Source organism: Suricata suricatta, chromosome 12 (assembly GCF_006229205.1).
Source record: "Suricata suricatta isolate VVHF042 chromosome 12, meerkat_22Aug2017_6uvM2_HiC, whole genome shotgun sequence".
Taxonomy (NCBI): Eukaryota; Metazoa; Chordata; class Mammalia; order Carnivora; family Herpestidae; genus Suricata; species Suricata suricatta.
In genome coordinates this window covers 12,877,700-12,898,546 of record NC_043711.1, presented here as the reverse complement: position 1 = coordinate 12,898,546, position 20,847 = coordinate 12,877,700, and the positions used below count along the sequence as shown (strand labels likewise).

Sequence of the window (20,847 nt, the reverse complement as noted above, 5' to 3'; positions counted from 1 at the left end):
CCCCGACGCCTGGCTGGGGGCTGGGCGAGCCTGGCGAGCCGCCGCCCCCCTCTGGGCCTCAGGTTGGGGGAGGGAGCTTCCCCGTTCCCTGTGCCCTTCTCCTTTCTTCCATCTCGCCTTCCCTTCCTCCCCCCATCCATCATCTCTCCCTCCCTCCATCCTACAGTAGTTGAAAATTTTACCGCAGGTGCCAATTTTGCAGATGTGGAAACTGAGGCTCATAGAGGGCCCAGGGTGAGCTAGTTCCGTGTTGAGAGCGCGAGCCATTGAGGGAACCCTAAGCCTTTTGTGCTTATTGCTTCCCAAGGATTAGCTCAGTTTGAATTTGATTCCCATAGAGCCAGAGCCAGAGGGAGGGAACAGTGGGTGTAGAGTGAGGACACTTCCTTGAGTCAAGGACTCGGCTACCCCCCATCCAGGTGTCTCCCTCCGGGGTGCTGGTCCCGGATTCCGCGGATCTGAGCGGATGGGAACTTACACTTTGGAGTAGGTCCCACCTCAACTGTGTGCTATTCAGTCAATAGCTCAAGGAGTCAGTGAACAAATAAGTATGGGGGGGGGGGCCTGACCCAGCGCTGGGAATAGAGGACACAGCAAGAACCAGGTGGATCCAGACCTGCCCTCATGGAGTAGACAGTAGAGACAGGACAGACCAGTCACGTCAAGTGAGGAAGAACGCTGAGAAAGGGAGAAAATGGGGTGATGTGGGGGAGAGGAAAGGGTAGGTGTTGTTGAGGTGGGACCATCAGGGGAGGCTTGAGCTGAGACTTGAAAGAGGCGGAAGATCTGGAGGACTGTGATGGGTGGGGGCAGCATGTGCAAAGGCCCTGCGGCAGGAATGAGCTTGGGGTGTTAAAGCGAGGTGATTTGTGTGGCCAGAGGGAGAGATGTGGGAGATAAGGGTAAGGAAATCAGAGGAAATAGACCATGCAAGGCTTCTGTGCTGTGGTGTAGACTTTGGGGTTTATTCTGCCTGTGAGAGAGAGCTGTGAGCAAGGAGGGCCACGTTCTGACTTAGGTTTGAAATAACTGCCTCCGACCACCGTGCAAAAAAGGTGGGACCAGATAAGAGGCCACTCCCGTGGTACCGGTGGAAGATGAGGGCTGGCGGGAGCTCTCAGAGCCTTCGTCTCCTAAGGCTCCAGGAGCGGGGAGGGAGAATGTGCACAACAGAAGTACAGAGCACAGCGCCAGCCTCCAAGCTAAGGCCTCCGTCAGTCTCGGCTCTCGGGAATTCTGTTTCTATCATCTCTGATAGCAAGTTAACTCGGGTTCTTCATGTCCCAAGTAAGTCTGTGGTCTGTAAAGTACCGGAAGTCAGGTGTCTAGCAGGTGTCCCGGCATCGTCGCTGCTTTTCGAGTGTTGGATATTTGAATGGATGGATGTTCGTGGATGGGTCACGGGGCGGGGGGTGGATGGTGCCCGGATGAGTGGGGAAGGACGGGTGAATGGCCAGTTGGGTGGTTGGTTGGATCGACTGATGATGAATGGGAGATGGACGATGGGTGGATGGGTGGGTGAAGGATGAGCGGACGGACGGATGGATCGATAGATGGGTGGTGAATGGCAAATGGATAGATGGACGGATGGTGGCTGTTTAAACAAGTGGATGGATGGACGAATAGGGCATTGTTACGGATGAATAATTAGTGGGAATGGGTGGGCGGTAAGAAGGATGGGTGAATGGGTAGATGGAGAGATAGATGGATGGGTGGGTGGTTAGGTCCTCACATAGAACTCAGATCCCCCAAAGCTGGGCCACTCTCCCTCCCTCTCCTCCCTGGCTTTTCCCCACCAGCCCCACCCCCTGAGCCCTTTTTCTCCCTGCCCCCGCCCCCCAGGTCTGACTGGTTTCTCTATGACTGCCGCCTCCTCAGACATGTTGCCCTTGGCCTCTTCTGCTGCGGGGTCTCTGTCTACTTAGCAGGTGCGTGCTGGGGGACAGGATGTGGGGGGCAGAGCCCTGGGCTGGGGTGGCCGGGAGGAACGGCCCCATCACTGCCTTTGTTTGACTCCCTGCTCTGACACTTTCTTGCTCTGGGACCTCGGGCAGACTCCCTTGTGTCCCAGTTTCCTCATCAGTAAAGATGCATACAGTCCCCGCCTTGTAAAATTGCCGAGGGCGTTCTGGGTGAATCCTTGTGAAAGACCATGAAAACATCGGACTCCAGTGAGGGGTCCCTGAGCAGCAGCTGTCTTCAGAGCACTTTTGGATTTGTCAGCTTTTCTACGTTTGGTTTGAACAAAAGTGTCCATGTCCTTGGTGACTTTCTAGAGATAGGGTTTCACAGGTTGGTCCCGGCAAAAACCATTTGTTTATAAATATCATAACCTTCAGCTTAAGAATGGCTTACTTAAAAAAAATGCTTTATAAACCAGAAATGCAGTTGTAAATCCCGAAACATGAAGCAGAGCAAAAGCAAATAATGTGGGTGCCCAAAGGGCACAACGTGCTGCCTTTCCTTCCCTGACTTGTAGTAACTTTTCTTAGTCTCTCACCCACACTTGCCGGTAAAGGAATCAAATCATCAAGTGTCTTTAAAGAGACTCCTGACATCTTCTATTTTGTTCTAATCTTGGAAAATGTGTTGATGAGGCTGCAGATTCAGTGCTGAATCGTAGGACTCACTGGCACCCCACTAAGCGACCAGTTTTACTGGAAGAAAATAATATCCAGCAGAATGAAAAACAAGGATTTTGCTGTGATTGCCTTATTCTTATTCCTGCAACAGAGAAATAGAAGCTTAGAAGAGATATTTACAATATTTCTTTGTGAGATGTGAGCCTAGGGTTCATTATGGGAATGTAAAAGTCTATATGGGTATATAAAGTGCAGGGAATTCTGAATAATTTTTATTATTTGACTTAATAAAATGCTCCAGATGTGAGTTAAAAAAAAAAAAAAAGGAGAGTAGATGGGGTGACTGGTGTATCTGTAAACATCAGGGGTGGTTGGCTTCAGGTGTGGCTAGATCCAGGTGATCAAAGAAGGTAATCAGAAATGCCCCTCGCTTCACCTCTTAATCTGCTATCTCCTGAGAAATATGCCGGTACCTGTAAGTGCTTTCGACACAATGCCTACAACCCTGAGCCTTTTCACAGGCTGGCAAAAAAAAAATGTTGGAGACCTGGAGAATAAGATATGCTCGTTCTAATATACAAAAAACTCACAAAGAGAAAATAAAAGGTAACTATGTCAGCCTCATTAAGTGTTAAATTAAGAATTTGTTCAGCTCCCATTTAGATTCTTTTTGAGGTTAGGTGACCTCACTCAGCAAGAATTCCTGAGCACATCCAGCCAATCACCCAATTATCCGTTCGTTGCTAACCAAGAGCCAAAAGAGTAATTAAAAAAAAAAAACTTTAAAAAAAATGTTTAGCAAAAAAGGACCGTGGCTTCATTTTAATATGTCAAACATGATGCAGTGTGGCATCTCAAAAGCAAAGTGTAGAGCTGGAGAAAGCATAAAAACAGCCCACGAAATATCAAGAACTCTTTCATCCACTCTGGGCTTCTCCACTACCAAGTCCCCTGCTGCTGGTTTAAGAAATTCCCTCCCTACCCATATCCCGTCAACAGTCCCAGGGCAGGCTCTGATTGGCTGAGCTAGGATCATGTGATAACCCTGCACCAATCACTATAACCAAGGGAATCGATGCTCTGATTGGCCAAGCCTAGGACCATACACATCACTGATGCCAGAGAGGTGAGTCAGTGCTACTACATTAGCAATCAGGGTGTGAGTAGGGACCGGACCAATGGTTTCCACGGGAACTGATTCTGATGACCCAGTGGACATTTGGCAACGTCTGGAGACATTTTTGGTTGTCATGACAGCGCAGGGGGGAATGCTTTTGTATCTAGTGGGTAGACGCTGCTAAATGTCCTACAATGCACGGGACGGTGCTCAACAAAAAAGAATGATGCCAACTGGGCATTGGACAAGCCAACAGAAAACTAGTACAGGTCTGTCCCCAAGGTCAGGTCACCAACAGTCTTGTTCAGACCAGCAAACTGAGGCCAGAGAGCGGCTGTGATTCATTGAAAGTTAATCGCAGGGATTCAAAAGGCCTGAGATCTTGAGTTGTGGTCGAGTGCACATAATGAGGCACAGAAATTTACCATTTTATAGTAAAATGGCTGCGACAACGATGTGAGAGGATTCGATGAGTTAAACTCTGTGCCTCGCGTGTTGTACGGGTGGGGGTCCATGACTGCCCTCTGTTTGGGGAGCTCTCCCGGGGCCTGGGGAAGCACACGTTTGTGGACTGAGTCAATGAGAGCCATTTCTTTCCCCAGCCCTGTCCATCTACGCCCTGCTGCTCTTTGAGATCGAGACAGGTGCGGCAGCCGCCGCCATCCTTGGAGTGGGTGCTCTGGTCCTGGTGGCGGCGCTGACCCACACTCTGCTCCGAGCTGCCCGGGCCACCCGCCGTGGCCTCCATGAACTGTCCCCACCGCACTTTGAAGATGACCCTGTCCGCCCTGCTGAAGTCTCCAAGGCCAGCCCCGGGGCTCAGCCCCAGCAGGGTACCCACCACTGGACCCCCTACTCATCCTTCCCAGAATCTGGGGACCCCCTCAGACCTATGGGCACTGCCACAGTGCCTGCAGCCAAGGGGGGAGGCCGGGAGGGCAGCCTGCCTTTATCCCGCACCCGCCGGACACTGTCAGCTGGCAGGGGGCATTGGGAAGGGATCACCCATGAAATGCGCAGCATGCTGGGTCACAGGCCAAGATGCGCAGGGAAGGATTCCACCCTGGTGTGAACCCAGGGATCAGGGAGCAAGACCTGGTATCAGGCAGCAGGAAGAGGACTCTGTACAGATAGGTCTAGGCTGAGCCATGGTAGCAGTATAGGTCTTGGCTCAGTCCACTGCATCCCTGGTTTTTGTCCTGAAGGTTGCCCCAAGGCCCAAAATGGCTGCCAGTGCTCCAGCCTTCACTTCCTCTCAGAGGGAAAGGCAGAGGCCAAGGTGGGCTCAGTATCTCCTGGAAATCTTCCTGGGAAGCCTAGGGACCCTCCTCCTTATATCTCACCAGAGAGAAAAGAGTCACATGGCCACATCTCCCAGCGGGGGGGTGGAGGGGCTGGGAAATGTCTGGATGTTATAGGCAGGCAGGAGGGGAGGGGTGGGCTTATGCAGTGGTTCTCTAAATGTCTCCATCCGTTCTACAGATGAGGAAACCGAGGTCCAGAGAGGGGCGGTGACTCACCAGGAGTCCCATGGCCAGTACTGAGCGTCAGAGGCAGGATTTGAACCCGGGTTCTGTAACCCCGTGCTGCCGACAGTGCAAGTCTCAGACTCTGCAACTTCTTCCGGGCTGTGAGCATTTGAAATCTGTGTGTGCCGAGCTCAGAGCAACCGGGGCCACGGGTAAACCTGGAGGGCTGGACCCAGACTTCTGGCTGTGGCTTCGTGGCTCTGTGTCTCACTTTCCTCGTCTATAAAATGGGGACAGAAGCAGCTTCACCTCCCAGGGCTCCTGCGAGACGGTATAAGCCACTCCAGGTGCCCGCGCCCAGTAGGTCCTCAATGCATGTCAACCTGTGCCATTGTCAGTCGGGGCGCCTGGTGGCAGGAAAAAGTGGGGTCTGTGACCGCTTTCTGGAGCTCACGAAACTGACAAGGCTTGGAGTGGGTAACTCAGAGCCCCAAGGGTCTCCAGAGGCCCTGGCCCCACCCCCGTTCTGCAAGACCCTCAAATAAACGCCGACCCTCACTGTCTCCTTTGTCACTTGAGCCACGTCCAAACATGCTGTGGTGATCAAGCCCAGGCCCGGGGTGATGGGTGCGGTGACAGGAGTGGGGGGGTGGGGAACAAGAGTATGCTCCTTACAGACCTCAGCCGGAGACCCATGTCCCACAAATCTCCATGTATGTAAATTTCACTGGGGGTGGGGATGCCTGGCCTTCATCCCGACCCCAAATGGACAGGTAGCTCCAGAATTCTCCCAGTATGTCCCTTTCTGGACCACACAGGTACTCTGATGCCCATGGAGTAGAGGTGGCTCAGCCGCACAGTAGTTTAAAGCCCCCGTAGGGCCCTTTCCAAAGGACAGAGAGGTGACGGCACCAGTGGTGGGGGTCCCCAAGCCTGCTGATCAGATACACCTGGACCCAGGTGGCCCACTGACTCTGGCTGCCACCTCCCAGAGCCGTCGGGAAGGCGCACAGACCACCTCCTTGCTGGTGGAGTGGACCGGAGTGATAACACACTGGAACATTCCACATGGTGCTGGACATGCAGGGCACCCAGTAAACATGGGTTCCTGGGGAGCCTAGTAAATATCCATGAAGATACAATCAGAATAAGTGTTGGGGCGCCCAACAGGCTCAGTCAGTAGTGCATGTGACTCGATCTTGGAGTTGTGAGTTCAAGTCCCATAGTGGGCATAGAGCTTACTTTAAAAAACAGAGTAAATGTCACTTCTTTCTCATGTGCCTGGTTCTGCAGGCACATGCCAGCCACTTTCCTGGCCTCAGTGAATCTTCAGGACAACCCCACTTACAGATGGGAAGACTGAGGCCCAGGTTGTGAGGCCACATGGTGGCGACAGCTGGAACCTCACAGGCTCCAAGATAGACCCTGGATCAGCAGTTTCTGAGAACCCACTGGAACTCTTTGTGGGCAAAGATGATAAAGAGGAAACAGAGGGGTTCGAGCCCCCCCCCCACCTCCGGCTTGGTGCTGACAGCTCAGAGCCTGGAGTCTGCTTCGGATTCTGTCTCCTTCTCTGTCTGCCCGTCCCCTGCTTGCACACACACTCTCTCTCTCTCTCAAAAATTAAAATATTAAAAAGATTTTAAAAATAAGATGGGGATTAGGGGCGCCTGGGTGCGTCAGTCAGTTAAGCGTCCGACTTCAGCTCAGGTCCTGATCTCATGGTTCGTGAGTTCAAGCCCCGCGTCAGGCTCTGTGCTGACGGCTCAGAGCCTGGAACCTGCTTCGGATCCTGTGTCTCCCCCTTTCTTTGCCCCTCCCCCACTCACGCGCGCACTCTCTCAGAAACAAATGAATGTAAAAAAAAAATTAAAAAAGAAACATCCAGAGCAGGCAAATCCATGGAGACAGACTGGTGATTGCCAAGGGCCTGAGGAAGAGGATGGGGGTAACCGCTCACAAGGATAGGGTTTCCTTTCCAGGTGGTAGGAATGTTCCAGAACTAGATAGTGGTGATGGTTGCAAGACCTTGTCAGTGCACTAAATGCTACTGACTTTTCCACTTTATTTATTTATTTTTTAAACATTTATCTTTGAGAGAGAGAGAGAAAGTGTGAGCGGGGGAAGAACAGAGAGAGAGAGGGAGACAGAGAATCTGAAGCAGTTTCCAGGCTCTGAGCTGTCAGCACAGAGCCCAACGTGGAGCTCAAACTCTCGAACCATGAGATCATGACCCGGGGCCAAAGTCAGACACCCAACTGGCTGAGCCACCCAGGCACCCTGAATTGTCCACTTTAGAATGGTGAATTCTTAGTGATGTGAATTTCATCTCAATTTAAAACAAAACAAAACAAAACAATAGGCTCCTGAGTGGCTCAGCTGGTTAAGCGTCCAACCTCAGCTCAGGTCATGATCTCGTGATTCATGGGTTCGAGCCCCACATCAGGCTCTGTGCTGACAGCTCGGAACCTGGAGCTGCTTCAGATCCTAGGTCTCCCTCTCTCTCTCTGCCCCTCCCCCACTCATGTTCTGTCTCTCTCTCTCTAAAATAAATAAATATTTTAAAAAATTAAGGAGGCCCTCGCTCTCAGGCTCCTGCAGGTGCAGGTGGGCCTCTGAACTAAAATGAGCTTCTTGAACGTTGCTTCCCATGGGCTCATGAGCCTCGTCCCAGTCTGACCCCTGCTCACCCTCCTTGGGAATCGACGCAAGGTTCCAGCTCAGAAGGCAGGCTGGGAGCGCTGCCCAGAGCCCAGCTGAGACGTGCCCTCCCCGCCCCACCCCCCCCACCCCGCCCCGTGTCAGCTCTGCCCAGGAGGGGCGCCAAGCATCCTCCTATCTCAGCCGTTATCAGGGTGGTCCCGGGGCTGGAGCCAAACGCTCAGGCTCTTCCTCTGTGTCCCGGGTACCTGATCAGGGTCTGGTGCTCCAGGAACTGGGGCAGATTTGTCCTGGGAAACAGTCATGGGACCTGCCACCTCGGTTTCCTTCTTTATAAAATCAGGTAACCTTGGGGCGCCTGGGTGGCTCAGTTCACCGGCCGACTTCAGCTCAGGTCATGGTCATGCAGTTCATGGGTCAAACCCCACAGTGGACTCTGTGCTGACAGCTCAGAGCCTGTAGCCTGTTTCGGATTCTGTGTCTCCCTCTCTCTGCCCCTCCCCTGCTCGTGTGCTCTCTCTCTCTCTCTCTCTCTCTCTCTCAAAAGTAAGTATTAAAGAATATTTTAAATAAAATCAGGTAACCTTCTCCGCTCCCCCAAACAGCTGTGAGGACCAAATCAGGAAGGGTATCGATGTCTCCGTTAATTTCACGGGCCAGGCCAACAAAAGCAGTTGCTGGCATCCCGGTGGGATTTAGCGCGTGGACAACGTCTTCTCTCAAAGATGTAGCCTTGGGTTGGGATCACCAGAATCACATCGGGAGGTGATTTGGGGGATGTGGGTTGTTTATGTGGGTAAGTCAGGAAGTCCCAGAGCCCTTCAGGGGCACCGATGAGCAGGCAGTGCTGGGGCCAATCTGGGCTCCCTCGTACTGGGGAACACTGGCAGACAGCAGAGGGCACACCCAAGGGCTCGGGGCTGGGGTGCTTATTCTCTGACCCCCATTAGACATTGCTAATAGAGAGATTAACCCCTCACACTTCTGCTCTTCCCTATGCACCAGCTGGTCACCTGTGTCACAGAGGGCCCAGGCAAGGTTGCAGATATTTGCTGTGAATGACATTTGTCATGTAGAGATGAACATGGAAGGGATGGGTGGGCAAGGGGCACAGATAGCATCTGCTTGAGCTGTGTTGCATTTTTGCAACAGCGTGCATGGGTGGGAGAGGGAGGGATACTGAGAGCACTTAACCTCACTACCTCTGGTTGAGAAGAATTATTGATTTTTAGATGCCCGCCACGCGCCAAGCACCATGGCTGACTCACAAAAGCATCCCTGTTGTTGGGATCGACAGCTGGTCTTTCTCCTTCACCTCAGCACATAAATCTACTGAAAGTGGCAGAATGCAGCGGGGGTCCTGTGTCCTGGTGCCATTTAAAATGGAAGGCCAGGGGCGCCTGGGTGGCTCAGTCGGTTAAGCCTCCGACTTCGGCTCAGGTCAGATCTCACGTTCATGGGTTCGAGCCCCGAGTCAGGCTCTGTGCTGACAGCTAGCTCAGAGCCTGGAGCCTGCTTCCGGTTCTGTGTCTCCTTCTCTCTCTGCCCCTCCCCCTCTCATGCTCTGTCTCTCTGTATCAAAAATAAATAAAACATTAAAATAAATAAATAAATAAAATAAAATAAAATCGAAGGCCAGATGCCACCTTGAAGGAAATTGCTCGGCACAAGGAACATATTGCCCCCCCAAACACTTTATACACATTTTATTATTATTTTAATGTTTATTTTTGAGAGAGAATATACATGAGGGAGGGGCAGAGAGAGAGACACACACACAGAATTGGAAGCAGGCTCCAGGCTCTGAGCTGTCAGCACAGAGCCCAACGTGGGGCTCGAACCCACCAAGCACGGGATCATGACCTGAGCCAATGTCAGATGCTTAACTGACTTGAGTCACCCAGGCATCCCTATGAACATACTTTAAAGCATATTTCAGATGAAGTAAGAATTTTTGAAAAGACTTTATAAACCCTCCATATTCAGGATGGTTCTAAGTACAGTGCAAATTGGACCTTAGGCTCTGAAGACCACCTCAGAGGCGGTGGGCGGGCGGGCGGGCTGCATGGGGATTCTCCTGCACCTTCCCCAGGCTGTCCTCAGGCCCCGGGGGGCTCAGAGGGCTGGGATTTTGCAGGGTCATTGGCCTACCAATGACAGCCAGCCCAGTCAGGATCCTAGGCCAGGACGGCTCATCTGGGGGCCCCTGGTCACCCGCAGATGCCCTGGAAGGCGAGCCGGGGCTGGTTTCAGGGTGGGCAAGAAGGTGACCAGGTAGAACAAACGGCCTTTACTTCGCGGCCAGATCAGATACCACGGCTGGCGCCAGAGCAGCCCAGGCGGTGCCTGGCAGGTGCCAGCTGTGCCCGGAGAGGGGACAGGTGGGGAGATGTCTTAGTGTCACAGGCCTAGTTCTTCCAAGGCAGCTGAAGTGTGGGGGGGAGGGGCACATTCTGCAGTTTCCTCTTGACTACCTCCCCAGGACAGCTTGCTATCTCTCCCCTTGAACCCTTAGGACGGGGGGACAAGTGGGTGTTACAGGGATGCCTGGGTGGCTCAGTCGGGTAAGCATCTGACTTCGGTTCAGGTCATGTACTCACAGTTTGTGGGTTTGAGCCCCGCATTGGGCCCTGTGCTGACAGCTCAGAGCCTGAAGCCTGCTTCAGATTCTGTGTCTCCCTCTCTCTGCCCCTCCCCGACTCACACTCTTTCTCTCTCTCTCTCTCTCTCTCTCTCTCAAAACTAAATAAACATTAAAATAAAAAGTTATTTTTAAAAAGTGGGCCCTTTAGGGCGCATTCTGACCAATGACCGCTGAGCAGAACTTGGACAAGGGCCCTTCGAGCCCAGGGCATTTAAGTGATGGTGCAAGAGCTTTTGGAGTCCGCCCCCACTGTCACCAGGGGATGGTGGCATCCTCTTGAGACAGATTCCAGGGACTGTGACCGGCAGAGTCTGTTGCTGCTCCGTCACGGGCCCATGGAATGAATGAGGAATAAACCTTGGCCTTCTGAAGCCGCAGAGAACTGGGGATGTTCCTGACCGCGGCGGGACATGGGCGCCCCCTGAGGCTGCGGGGACCTAGCGAGGCCAGAGCGGAGAAGGATGCAGCACGGACAATGGAGAAAAGCGGTGTCAGTCTGGGGCTGTCCATTTAACAAATCGGTCCATGCTCCTCTTCACGAATTCCATATCTGTGAGTTCTACTGGCCGAAATGTATTTGTAGCGCCCAGCCTCACCCCCGCCCCCACTCAATATGTGCAGCCCTTTGTGGCCATTCGAGGACACGCACAGAGCAGGGGGGAGTTTGAATCACCGGGCACACCCCCAGCTGAGGTGGAACATGGGACACTTGGCCATCTCGTTTCACCCTCAGACTCTAACAGGTGGCCTTTTTGGTGGTCTGCAGTTTTTCACATTGTTGTGCTTTTTCACTGGCAATTTTGCTATTTACAAAGGCCCCTAAGGTTCAGTCGGTCAAGCATCGGACTTCGGCTCAGGTCAGGACCTCATGGTCCGTGGGTTAGAGCCCCGCACGGTCAGTGCAGAGCCTGCTTGGGGTTCTTTCCGTCTCCCTCCATCTCTGCCTTTCCCCGCCCCCTCAAAATACATAAACTGAAAAACTAAATAAATAAAAATGTCCCCACGGGCACTGCTTCGTGCTATCTCACGTCCCCAGAGGCGAGAAGGCTGGGATGTCCCTCCTGGGGAAAACGTGCGTGTTAGATGAACTTTGTTCAGGCATGAGTTACAGCACTATTGGCCGCGAGTTCCACGCTAATTAATCAGCAGTATGCGTTAAACAAGGGGTCTTGAGACACACAAAACCAGGTCACGTATTGATTGCTTGACAAAAAAATGTGACTGAAGGCTTGTAGGAACCTGCCTCCACATTTCCCATGGAATCCGGTTCTCCCTAACTCCATTTTCACTGCGACATTAAGGGGCCAAACTGCCACCAATAATGAGACCCGACAAAACATACCCATCATGCAGCAGAGGGAAAAGAGTCACGTAGGACAGCTGGAGAGTTAAGAGAGCAGGCCCTGGGTTCAAATCCCAGCTGTGACCTTAGCCGCCCCTGCCTCAGTTTCCCTATCTGTAAAATGCGACAAAACCGGGGACTTCCCACCAGGGTGTGGGAAGACTGAATGAGCCGCTGCGCATTGGGCACTGGGGACATGGTCCCCCCACCCCATACAAACGTCACTGAAACTATTATTCGGTTCCGCGCAATGACGGAGGGAGGGGCCGGGTCTTCTCTGAGACCTACGCCCGGCTCAGGCGCTCGCTGAGCCCTTCCCCCTCTGTAGAAGGCAAGTGGTGGCAGCATGGCCTTAGATGTCCCGCACTGGGTCACAGGCGCGCGCGGTGAGACCTCACGCTGCAGAGGCCTTGCGCCCAGGTCAGGCAGGATCAGGACTCCAGACGGGAGCACAGGGCCGTGTTTATTGCCGGGAGGATGCCCGCATGGCCTCCGGGCACCAGAGAGTTTTGACACAAAGGACTTGAAGGCACTGGTTTCTGTCCAGCCCCCACCCCTGCCCCGCAGGGCCCGGGGCGAGAGACCCCATCACCCATCACCAAGCTGACTGGTCCTGCTCCCTTCTCCAGGGCTGTCGCTCCGCAGGGTGGCTGAGGGTCTAAATGCCCTGCGCTGCCATGGTTCCCCAGATGCTGTGGGGCGGGTGGCTGCCAGTCCCGGGGTGTCGGGGGCGTCGGTTCCGGGCTCTGCCCTGGGGCTGACGGGGGCTACGAAACGCTGGGGGGCAGGCGCGCAGCCGCAGTCTTCTCCACCACAAAGCCGTAGTTATACTGGGGAGACGGGGGTAGGAGGGCACAGAGTAAGTGAGGGGCCCTAGCGGTGCCTGAGGAATGCCGAGGGGGTGGAGACAACCGAGGACTTAGCGATTTCCAGCCCTTGGGAGAAGGGGTGTGGCTGGGGGAGCGTGGGGCGGTAGGAAGGGAGGCGGGGAACCCCTCCAGCAAGCCATCCCTGGCCCTGCACCCACCTCCTCCTCAATATCCGCCAGTGACTTGATGGTCAGATCAGCAAAGGCAGAGAAGGCCTGGAGGGCAGAGGCAGATCAGTCTTGGGCGGGGACCCCAACCCCGAGCCCCCCCTTTACTTGAGCGTCAAGGAGGGCCTCCCTCAGTATCTGCCTGAACATCCCCGCACCCCTCCCGTCACAGCCTGGAGCCACCGGTATCCAGTTGTGCTGCCTGATTCCTCATTCTGAGCCTGAGCGCCTCCAGCCTCCTCCAACCCAGGACAGTGGGCCTCTGTGCACGGCCCTCCCTGCAGCCGGCAGGGGCCAGACCCAGGCATCCCCCCGCCACCCAGGCCCAGCATAGACTCACCAGGGGGCCGCAGCTCTTGCCCTCAAAGCGCGGGTGCAGCGTGAAGGGAACACCATCCATGGCTGAGGAAAGCGAGTGAGGACAGAGGCTCAGGCACAGGGGACTTGAGGCCTGCATGCGGCCCACCCTAATCAGAGCAGCTCATGCCACCCCCACTCGTCAATCTTTACAGAATGGGGGAGGCCCAGAAATGGCTTCCACCCCGGCTCTTCAACCTTGGGTAAGTCTTGCCCTCCCCCCCACCCCCCTGTGCCTCAGTTCTCCGCTCTGCACTCACCTGAGATGCCATAGAGGTTGGAGGCCTCGTAGATGGAGTCACTCCTCCGCAGAGTAGAGGCCCGAGAGCCAACCCTGGACAGGGTCCGCTCGGGAAGGCCGCCCTTGCTGGTGGAGGACAGGACAGCACAGGTCAGGCCTAACTCCTCCCGTGGCCGCCCCATCCCCAAGCCTGAGAACTTACCCGGGCTGGGCAGGTGGGTCCAGGGAGAGGCCCCGCATGTCCCGGCTGAGGGCTCGGGGCTTCGGTACCGGCCTTGGGGCCTTGGCCTTCTTGCACCAAATGGCAAAGCCTCCCATGTCCCTGGAAGGAGAGAGAAGTGATCGGGGGTCTTAGCCGGATGGCGTGACCCCAAGCCCTTTGGGGGATTTTCATTTCGGCATCTCAGTCTGCACCCTAAGCAACATCTTAATGAATACTGCTGGGTCAGATCACCGCCGGGTGCATTTCAGACACCTCTACTCTGGCTTCCCAAGAACCTGACAAGATTGATACAGTTACCCCTGTCTTAACATGTGGAAATTGGTGGGGCACCCGGAGGGCTCACTTGGTTAAGGATCGGACTCTTGATTTCAGCTCAGGTCCTGATCTCACGGTTCATGAGATAGAGCCCCACATTGGGCTTTGAGCCGACAGCGCAGAGCCTGTTTGGGATTCTCCTTCCCTCTCTCTCTCCCTTCCCCTCCTCAAAAATAAATAAATAAGTAAATAGACTTTGACATGTGGAAACTGAGGCACAGATAAGAGGTAGAAGGTACAGGAGGGGGCCTGGGTGGCTCAGTCGGTGAAGCTTCCTACTGTTGGTTCTGGCTTAGGTCATGATCTCACAGTTCACGTGGGGTTGGAGCCCCAAGCCGGGATGGCATTCTCTCCTCTCTCCACCCCTCTCCCCTTCCCCCCCACGCCGTGCACTCTCTCTCTCAAAATAAATAAACTTTAAAAACAGGGGGAGCAGCAGAGGAGTCCTCAGGGGACTCCCTGAGGGTCAGCAGGGCAGGTATGGGACCTGGAGGGCAAGGAAGGGGGGCAGGGATGGTGGGGGGAGGGGGCCCTACCCTACTCGCAGGTATCCGGGCACCGTCTTGGTCTTCCCGCTCAGCCGGACATCAAACACAGCTGTGTCTGCAGCCCCCAGCGGCACCAGCTTCACACACATGCGTTTCTTCTTGGACACAGAGGCCTCTGGGAGTGGGGGGTGGGGGGCAAGGGAGTGAGAAGAGGAGAGAAGCAGAGAAGGGGCCCAAATATAGCTCTGGGATGATGCTTGCCAGGGTACTATTTAAGGGAGTCACCTGGATAGCTTTAGGCCAGTGGTTAAATCATGAATGGTATAGTCATAGGAGGGGATTCCATGTAGCCTTGAGGAGTCATTGGGGCAGGCTTATCTATGGTGACATGGAGAAGCATTCATGGGGTGACCATGGGCACCTAGGGCCAGGGTGGGTAGTTATGGGGATCAGATGGAACTGAGTGCCCAACCTGGCCCTGCAAACCTCACATTTCCTTAGTCCTCTAACCCAGGGGTCAGCAAACTCTGGCCCAGGTGCCCAAAGACGCCCAAGATCTGCTTCTGCAGAGCAAAGAATGCTTTTCACATTTTTAAAGGATTATGGAGGAAAAAGGCAACAGACGCTACCTGGCCTGCAAAGCCTAAAATATTTACCATCTGGACCTATACACAAAACATTTGCTGACTCCAGTATCAATAGATACATCCTGAGAATCAAATACGCAGAACAAGGGGGCGCTTGGGTGGCTCAGTCCGTTAAGTGTCTGACTTCGGCTCAGGTCATGATCTGGCCAGTCCGAGGGTTCCAGCCCTGTATCGGACTCTGGTGACCGCTCAGAGCCTGCTTCTCATGCTGTGTCTCCCGCTCTCTCTCTGCCCCTTCCTCGATAGTGTTCTGTCTGTCTCTCTCAAAAATAAATAAGCATTAAAAAAAAAAAGGAAAAAGCCCAAATACACATGACAAGACACAGTGAGAGGCAGGGAGAGCTAGGGGCTGGAAAGCAGAGTGGTCAGGGCTGGGAAGGCAGCCCCTGGGCTACAGGAGTCAGAAGGGAAGGGGGCTAAACAGAGACCTGGGGAAGCGCAGGCATAAGCTAGCCCCAGGAGTCGCAGAAAGTACTTCGGGCAGAGTAAACTGTGCAAAAACCTGGAAATGACAAGGTGGGGAAATGGCGAGGGTTCTGCTTGGCTCCCAGTTAAGAAGATGTAGCAAAAACAGTAACAAAACAGGTTGTAACTCTTACTCTGGGACACAGGCTGTGCCAGTGGCACATTTTTACGCAGGGCAGGGCATGTGTCCCCGCCCGCAACAGAACTCGACTCCTCGGCAACTCTGTCATCACCCAGTGCATCGAGTGGGCAGTCAAGGCTCGAAACAAGCGTCTGTCGCCCCTCCACCCCTCCCTGGTCCTGCCCGCAGGGACCCGAACACGGCCCCCCACCCCACCCCCAGTCTCGGACGCGGGCCTCACTGGAGTCCAGGGGGTCGCAGACCGGGGAAAAGCCCGGTGGGAGGGGGCTCTTGTCCACCAGGACCTGGATATCGGCCACCACATTCTCCTGCGGATTCTGAGGGGGAGGAAGGGGAGGACACAGCGACAGTCACGCTGCAGCAGGGGACAGCGCCCCTGGCGGAGGGCCCCGCACATGGACGGGGGAGTGGGCTGACCCCGGGGATTCCGAAGGTGGGCGCCCCTTACCTCTAGGCTGCCCAAAGAACTGAAGCACAGAAAGTAGCCAGATTTCTGCGCGAAGCTCTTGCCGAAGCTGGCGGGCGTCCCTTCCACGCTGCAGGAGATCTACGGTGTGGACGGGAGTCAGCGCCAGGCTCCTGCCCCGACGCGGCCGCTTGTGCCCCCTCTTAATCCCCGGGCCCCCGACGTCGCTCACCGCACTGAATCCCCGCGGCGGAGGCGCGGAAGCCGACGACCAGACCAGGCCAGCCAGGGGCGCCGCGTCGGTCCCGGGTCCTGAATCCATCCTCTGAGCCCAGAGCCGAAGGCCGGGACGGTCTCAGACGTCCGAACCGACGACCCGCGGCCCTGTTAGGGCAGGAGTCTGAACTACAACTCCCAGAGCACCGTGCGAAGGCGGGGCGGGGGTGGTGGTGTAGAAAGAGCTGTCTGCGCGTGCCTGGAAGACACCTGGCCAATCGCATGGGAAAGTGAAGCCACGCCCCCGCCCATCGCGCAGGCGCGCCCGGGAGCGACGTTTGCGGAAAATGGTCTCGCCGTCTTCGCTCGCCCAGCTACTTCCTCCAGAAATGTTCCTGCTCAGCGCGCCGAAGTCTTGCCTGTTCCAAACCAGAACTACGCTCCCCAGATTTCCTTGCGGTATCAGCCTCCCCGTAGACCGAAGGAAGAGATTTGATCTGGGGAAGAAATTTTAAAAACTGCCGTTGTAGTTCTGGAAAGTCCTTCCAAAGGAAACGTCCGTGGGTTATGCAGCTATTAGTTTAAATAGCAAAAAGTACGGACCGCCGTGAACCATGAAATCGTGTGTCACCTGAGTTGTTCATGTTACCGGTGGGAGACTCCGCATTGTGTGAATGGCGGTCTCGGTTCTTGGATTCCTCCACGAGGAGACCAGTCAGGCTCAGAGATGCCAACTGCTGAGAGACTAGGGGTGTCTTTTTCTGTTTGTGGGTCGTAGCTGGAGTGGTTTCCAATCATCTGTGGGACTCCTCCTACCTATTGGGAGGGGGGATTTGGGGCCCTACAAGTTTCTTGCCGGAAGTGTCCTGGCTGCCTTGCCCCACAGAAGGGTGGAGGGTGGGAGTGGAAACCACAATGTAAATATATTATAATGAACATAGGCAATCGCCCTGCGGTAGAGGTCGGAGAGGAGACCGCAGGTTCTGCGCCTGCGGTTCTTGGTCGGCCAGCTTTGGTAGAAGCCATAAGGCCAAGATGTTGAAAACCACAAAGTCAGAATGTTGGGGCCCCAGCCTTCTCATGCCTGACCTATTTTTCCGCGGCCCTTGGCTCCAGCTCAGGTCTAACTTGCCTATTCCATCATCCCCAGACCCAACTGTTTTTTTTTTTAATGAGATGTAACGTAATTAATACGGTAACTGTAAGAGTGACCTTGCGAGTCACCTTGGGATGGCGACTGAGCGGCCATTTCTCTGGGGGCTGGAAGAGAACACGTGCACAGATGACCCACGCCCCTCACCTGCAGACCTGGGATGTCCTGCCCCATTCGGAAATAGCCAATCAGGAAGCTCCAGTTTTCCCCCACCCCGACGAGACAGGCAACCTATCCTGTCCCCCCCCACCCTAAAATGCCCTTACTTGGTAATCAGCCCCCCAAGACCAAACCTGAAACCCCGTCACCCTCAAAACCCCTGCCCATCGCCTATCGCGGGTGACTTCCCTCACTCAGCCTGGTACTCGAGTCACGGAACCTCGCCTGTGGACTGCAGACCCCAAATGAAGGCCTTCTTGGCTCCATAACCTGGCTTCCTTCTTTTCTTTTGTCTCTGCCTCCATCTATTAAATCTTACAGTAACAGGGGCGCCTGGGTGGCTCAGTCGGTTAAGCCTCCAACTTCGGCTCAGGTCAGATCTCATGTTCGTGGGTTCAAGCCCCGCGTCAGGCTCTGTGCTGACAGCTAGCTCAGAGCCTGGAGCTTGTTTCCGGTTCTGTGTCTCCTTCTCTCTCTGCCCCACCTCCTCTCATGATCTGTCTCTCTCTGTATTAAGAATAAATAAAACATTAAAAAATTTAAAAAAGAATAAATAAAAAAATAAAAGTATTTGCTTATAAAAAAAAATCTTACAGTAACATACTTTTTTACACCCCTCTGGGGGGGAAATACGAAAAATTAGGGAACAGGATATTATTTACTCTTCCATAGTTTTCAATTTTCTGCAATATCATGGGTTGGCCCACTGTTTGGGTTTTGTACCACTTGTGAGCTGAAAATGTTTTTCTGTACGTGTAAATGATTGAAGGGAGGAAAAGAAGTAAAGAACAGTTAGTGACATGTGAAAAGTATAGAACATTCAAATGTCTATGTCCGTAAGAAACAAACATTCTGGAAACGATGACCCAATAATGAGATATGGGCGTGAACTGACCATGTATTCCCCTAGAAGTACCCCCATTATTCCTAGTACTCAGGAGGAATGTGGGTTCAAAGCCTGGAGAGTTCCCTGCGTGAAATTTGAAACTGGGCTCCACACTCAGACCGCAAGAAAAGACCAAAGAAGGAAGTCAGCTATTCTAGATTGGTAGCCGGCAGGGTTTTGTTTTGCTTTAAGTTGTGTTTGTTTTTTTTGAGAGGCAGAGAGAAACTCTGCTCATGAATGTGCAGAAGAGGGAAGGAGGGAGGGAGGGAGGGAGGGAATCCCAAGCAGGCTCCACACTGTCAGCACAGAGCCTGGTGAGGGGCTCAAACCCACGAACTGTGAGCTCATGACTCGAGCCAAAGTCAAACACAACCAGCTGAGCCACCCAGGCTGATTGCCTGGTTCCACAAGGGTCCCCTGGCAGTCACCTCCTCTCGGTGACCTCCTCTAACACTCCACCCCTCATGCCCAGCTCTTCCAATCCTACGCTTCCCCGTCTTCCATGGTTTGCCCTGGGTGGTTGGCAAGCGGTTTCAGATAGCACGGAGAGGGCTTGCTTGGTGGCTGTCTGGCTGCATTGGAGGCAGCGAAATAAGCACATGCAAGAGGAAACACAGATTGAGATAATGATGCCCAAAATAATTAGTCATTTTTTCCACCAGAACTCCCATCATCCAAACAGCTGATGTATTAAGTCCCTTAGGATGGGGGTGGGATCATTCAGGGCATTCACTTGTGTCCTCGTCTGCTTTAAAAAGAGGGTAGACTCATCAGGTACGAGCACACAGCATTCTGCTTCAGTGTTGGTATAGGTGTCTCTTTACAAGTGTGGTAATACCTGAGCCATCCTAATTTGGAGGACAGATTTTTTTTTTTAATTTTTGAGAGAGAGAGAGACAGAGGGAGACACAGAATCCGAAGCAGGCTCCAGGCTCCGAGCTGTCAGCACAGAGCCCAACGCAGGGCTCGAGCCCACAAACCGTGAGATCATGACCCGAGCCAAAGCTGGTCGCTCAACTGACTGAGCCACCCAGGGGCCCCCAGATTTTCTCATTAGAGCCATTTCAGTGTTCAGTAGGACAGGCTTTGTTGGGTAAACTTAGTAAGGGTTTCTATGCACGCCAGACCTTCAGGCCAATGGAGGGAACAGACATGGCAGCCAAGTGGCCATGCCAGTGGAAAATAACATGCCCATCTGGTCTTACAGAGAGAGAGATTGATAACTTTTGTTCCCTTCCACTCAACCCTGATATGAAGTTCATGACAATCAAAACTGTCTCCAGGTGCGCCTGGGTGGCTCAGGTGGTTAAGCAGCCGACGGGATTTCGGCTCACAGTTTGTGAGTTTGAGTCCCGCATCGACAGGTGGAGCCTGCTTGGGGATTCTCTCTCCGTCTGTCCCCTGCGTGTGCTCACTCGCTCGGTCTTTCAAAATAAGGAACTAAACTAAAAAAAAAAAAGTTTCCAGAAAATTCTAAATGTCTCCTGGTGACAGAACTATCCCTGAGTGAGGACCCTGGGGCCAGTGCCCTTCCTACCAGCCTGGAGATGACCCGTTACCCACTCAGGGCCATGCACAACTGAAAATGCTGCAAAAGTAAGACATTTCGTCGGTGCAGTGAAATACGTGTGTAGTTTAATGAAGAGAAATAAAACAGCTGAGTGAGGGGAGCAGGACTGGAGATGACCTTTTTGTCCTGCAAGAAGTCTGTTTCCTTGGTGTCCCCACATTATCCTGTCAAGATTAACCACAAAAAGGGGTGCCTGGGTGGCCCAGTCGGTTGAGCATCCGACTCTTTAAAATTAAATGTTTTTATTTATTTATTTTGAGAGAGAGAGAAGGGGGAGGGGCAGAGAGAGAAGGAGAGAGAATCCCAAGCAGGCTCTGCGCCGTCAGCTCAGACGCGGGGCTCGATCCCACACACTGCGAGATCATGACCTGAGCCGAAATCAAGAGTCAGATGCTTAAAAGACTGAGCCACCCAGGTGGCCCTGAGTGTCTGACTCTTGACCTCAGCTCAGGTATTAATCTCAGGATCGTGAATTGAAGCCCCATGTTGGGCTCCATGCCGGGTATAGAGCCCACTAAGAAGGAAGAAAGAAAAAAGAAAGAAAGAAAGAAATAGAAAAGAAAAAAGGAAGGAAGGAAGGGGGAAAGCAAGCAAGCAGGAAATTAGGGAAAGGACAAGAAAAGAAAGAGGGAGGGAGAAAGGAAGAAAAGATTAGCCACAAAAAAAAGTCTCATGTGCGTGCTTTTCCTTCCTGCCCGGGATGTGGGCGTAGGCGCGGGCTGCACACC

At 53.6% G+C, this 20,847-nt stretch overlaps 2 protein-coding genes across 3 annotated transcripts; one reads left to right on the top strand and one right to left on the bottom strand.

Annotated features, from left to right (window-relative positions):
* The first annotated feature begins 1,656 nt into the window (after positions 1 to 1,656).
* TMEM221 (transmembrane protein 221) lies at positions 1,657 to 4,771 on the top strand. The gene is made up of 3 exons (XM_029917853.1): positions 1,657 to 1,667; positions 1,843 to 1,928; positions 4,302 to 4,771. The coding sequence occupies exons 1-3, from the start codon at positions 1,657 to 1,659 to the stop codon at positions 4,769 to 4,771; spliced, it is 567 nt and encodes a 188-aa protein (XP_029773713.1).
* Positions 4,772 to 12,253: 7,482 nt separating this feature from the next.
* Positions 12,254 to 17,094, bottom strand: MVB12A (multivesicular body subunit 12A). 2 transcript variants are annotated; one of them, XM_029917191.1, is made up of 9 exons: positions 16,368 to 16,543; positions 16,178 to 16,276; positions 15,950 to 16,046; positions 14,524 to 14,650; positions 13,652 to 13,771; positions 13,469 to 13,575; positions 13,192 to 13,253; positions 12,843 to 12,899; positions 12,254 to 12,645 (listed from the first exon to the last, which is right to left on the bottom strand). In XM_029917191.1, exons 1-9 carry the CDS (start codon positions 16,455 to 16,457, stop codon positions 12,583 to 12,585), a joined length of 822 nt encoding a protein of 273 aa, XP_029773051.1. In that variant the 5' UTR covers positions 16,458 to 16,543; the 3' UTR covers positions 12,254 to 12,582. The 2 variants fall into 2 exon arrangements, with proteins under 2 accessions (XP_029773051.1, XP_029773050.1); XM_029917190.1 differs by lacking the exon at positions 15,950 to 16,046 and having other exon boundaries at positions 16,368 to 17,094.
* Between the last annotated feature and the right edge of the window lie 3,753 nt (positions 17,095 to 20,847).

Bases quoted from the DNA above. Each gene is read 5' to 3' on its own strand.
- MVB12A (XM_029917190.1), bottom strand. From the start codon at position 16,635: ATGCGATTGGCCAGGTGTCTTCCAGGCACGCGCAGACAGCTCTTTCTA. The intron at 14,651-16,177 runs GTAAGGGGCGCC...CCCCACTCCCAG, and splicing joins GTTCTTTGGGCAGCCTAGAG to AGGCCTCTGTGTCCAAGAAG. The intron at 13,254-13,468 runs GTGAGTGCAGAG...CGCTTTCCTCAG, and splicing joins CAACCTCTATGGCATCTCAG to CCATGGATGGTGTTCCCTTC.
- TMEM221 (XM_029917853.1), top strand. The intron at 1,929-4,301 runs GTGCGTGCTGGG...TTCTTTCCCCAG, and splicing joins GGTCTCTGTCTACTTAGCAG to CCCTGTCCATCTACGCCCTG.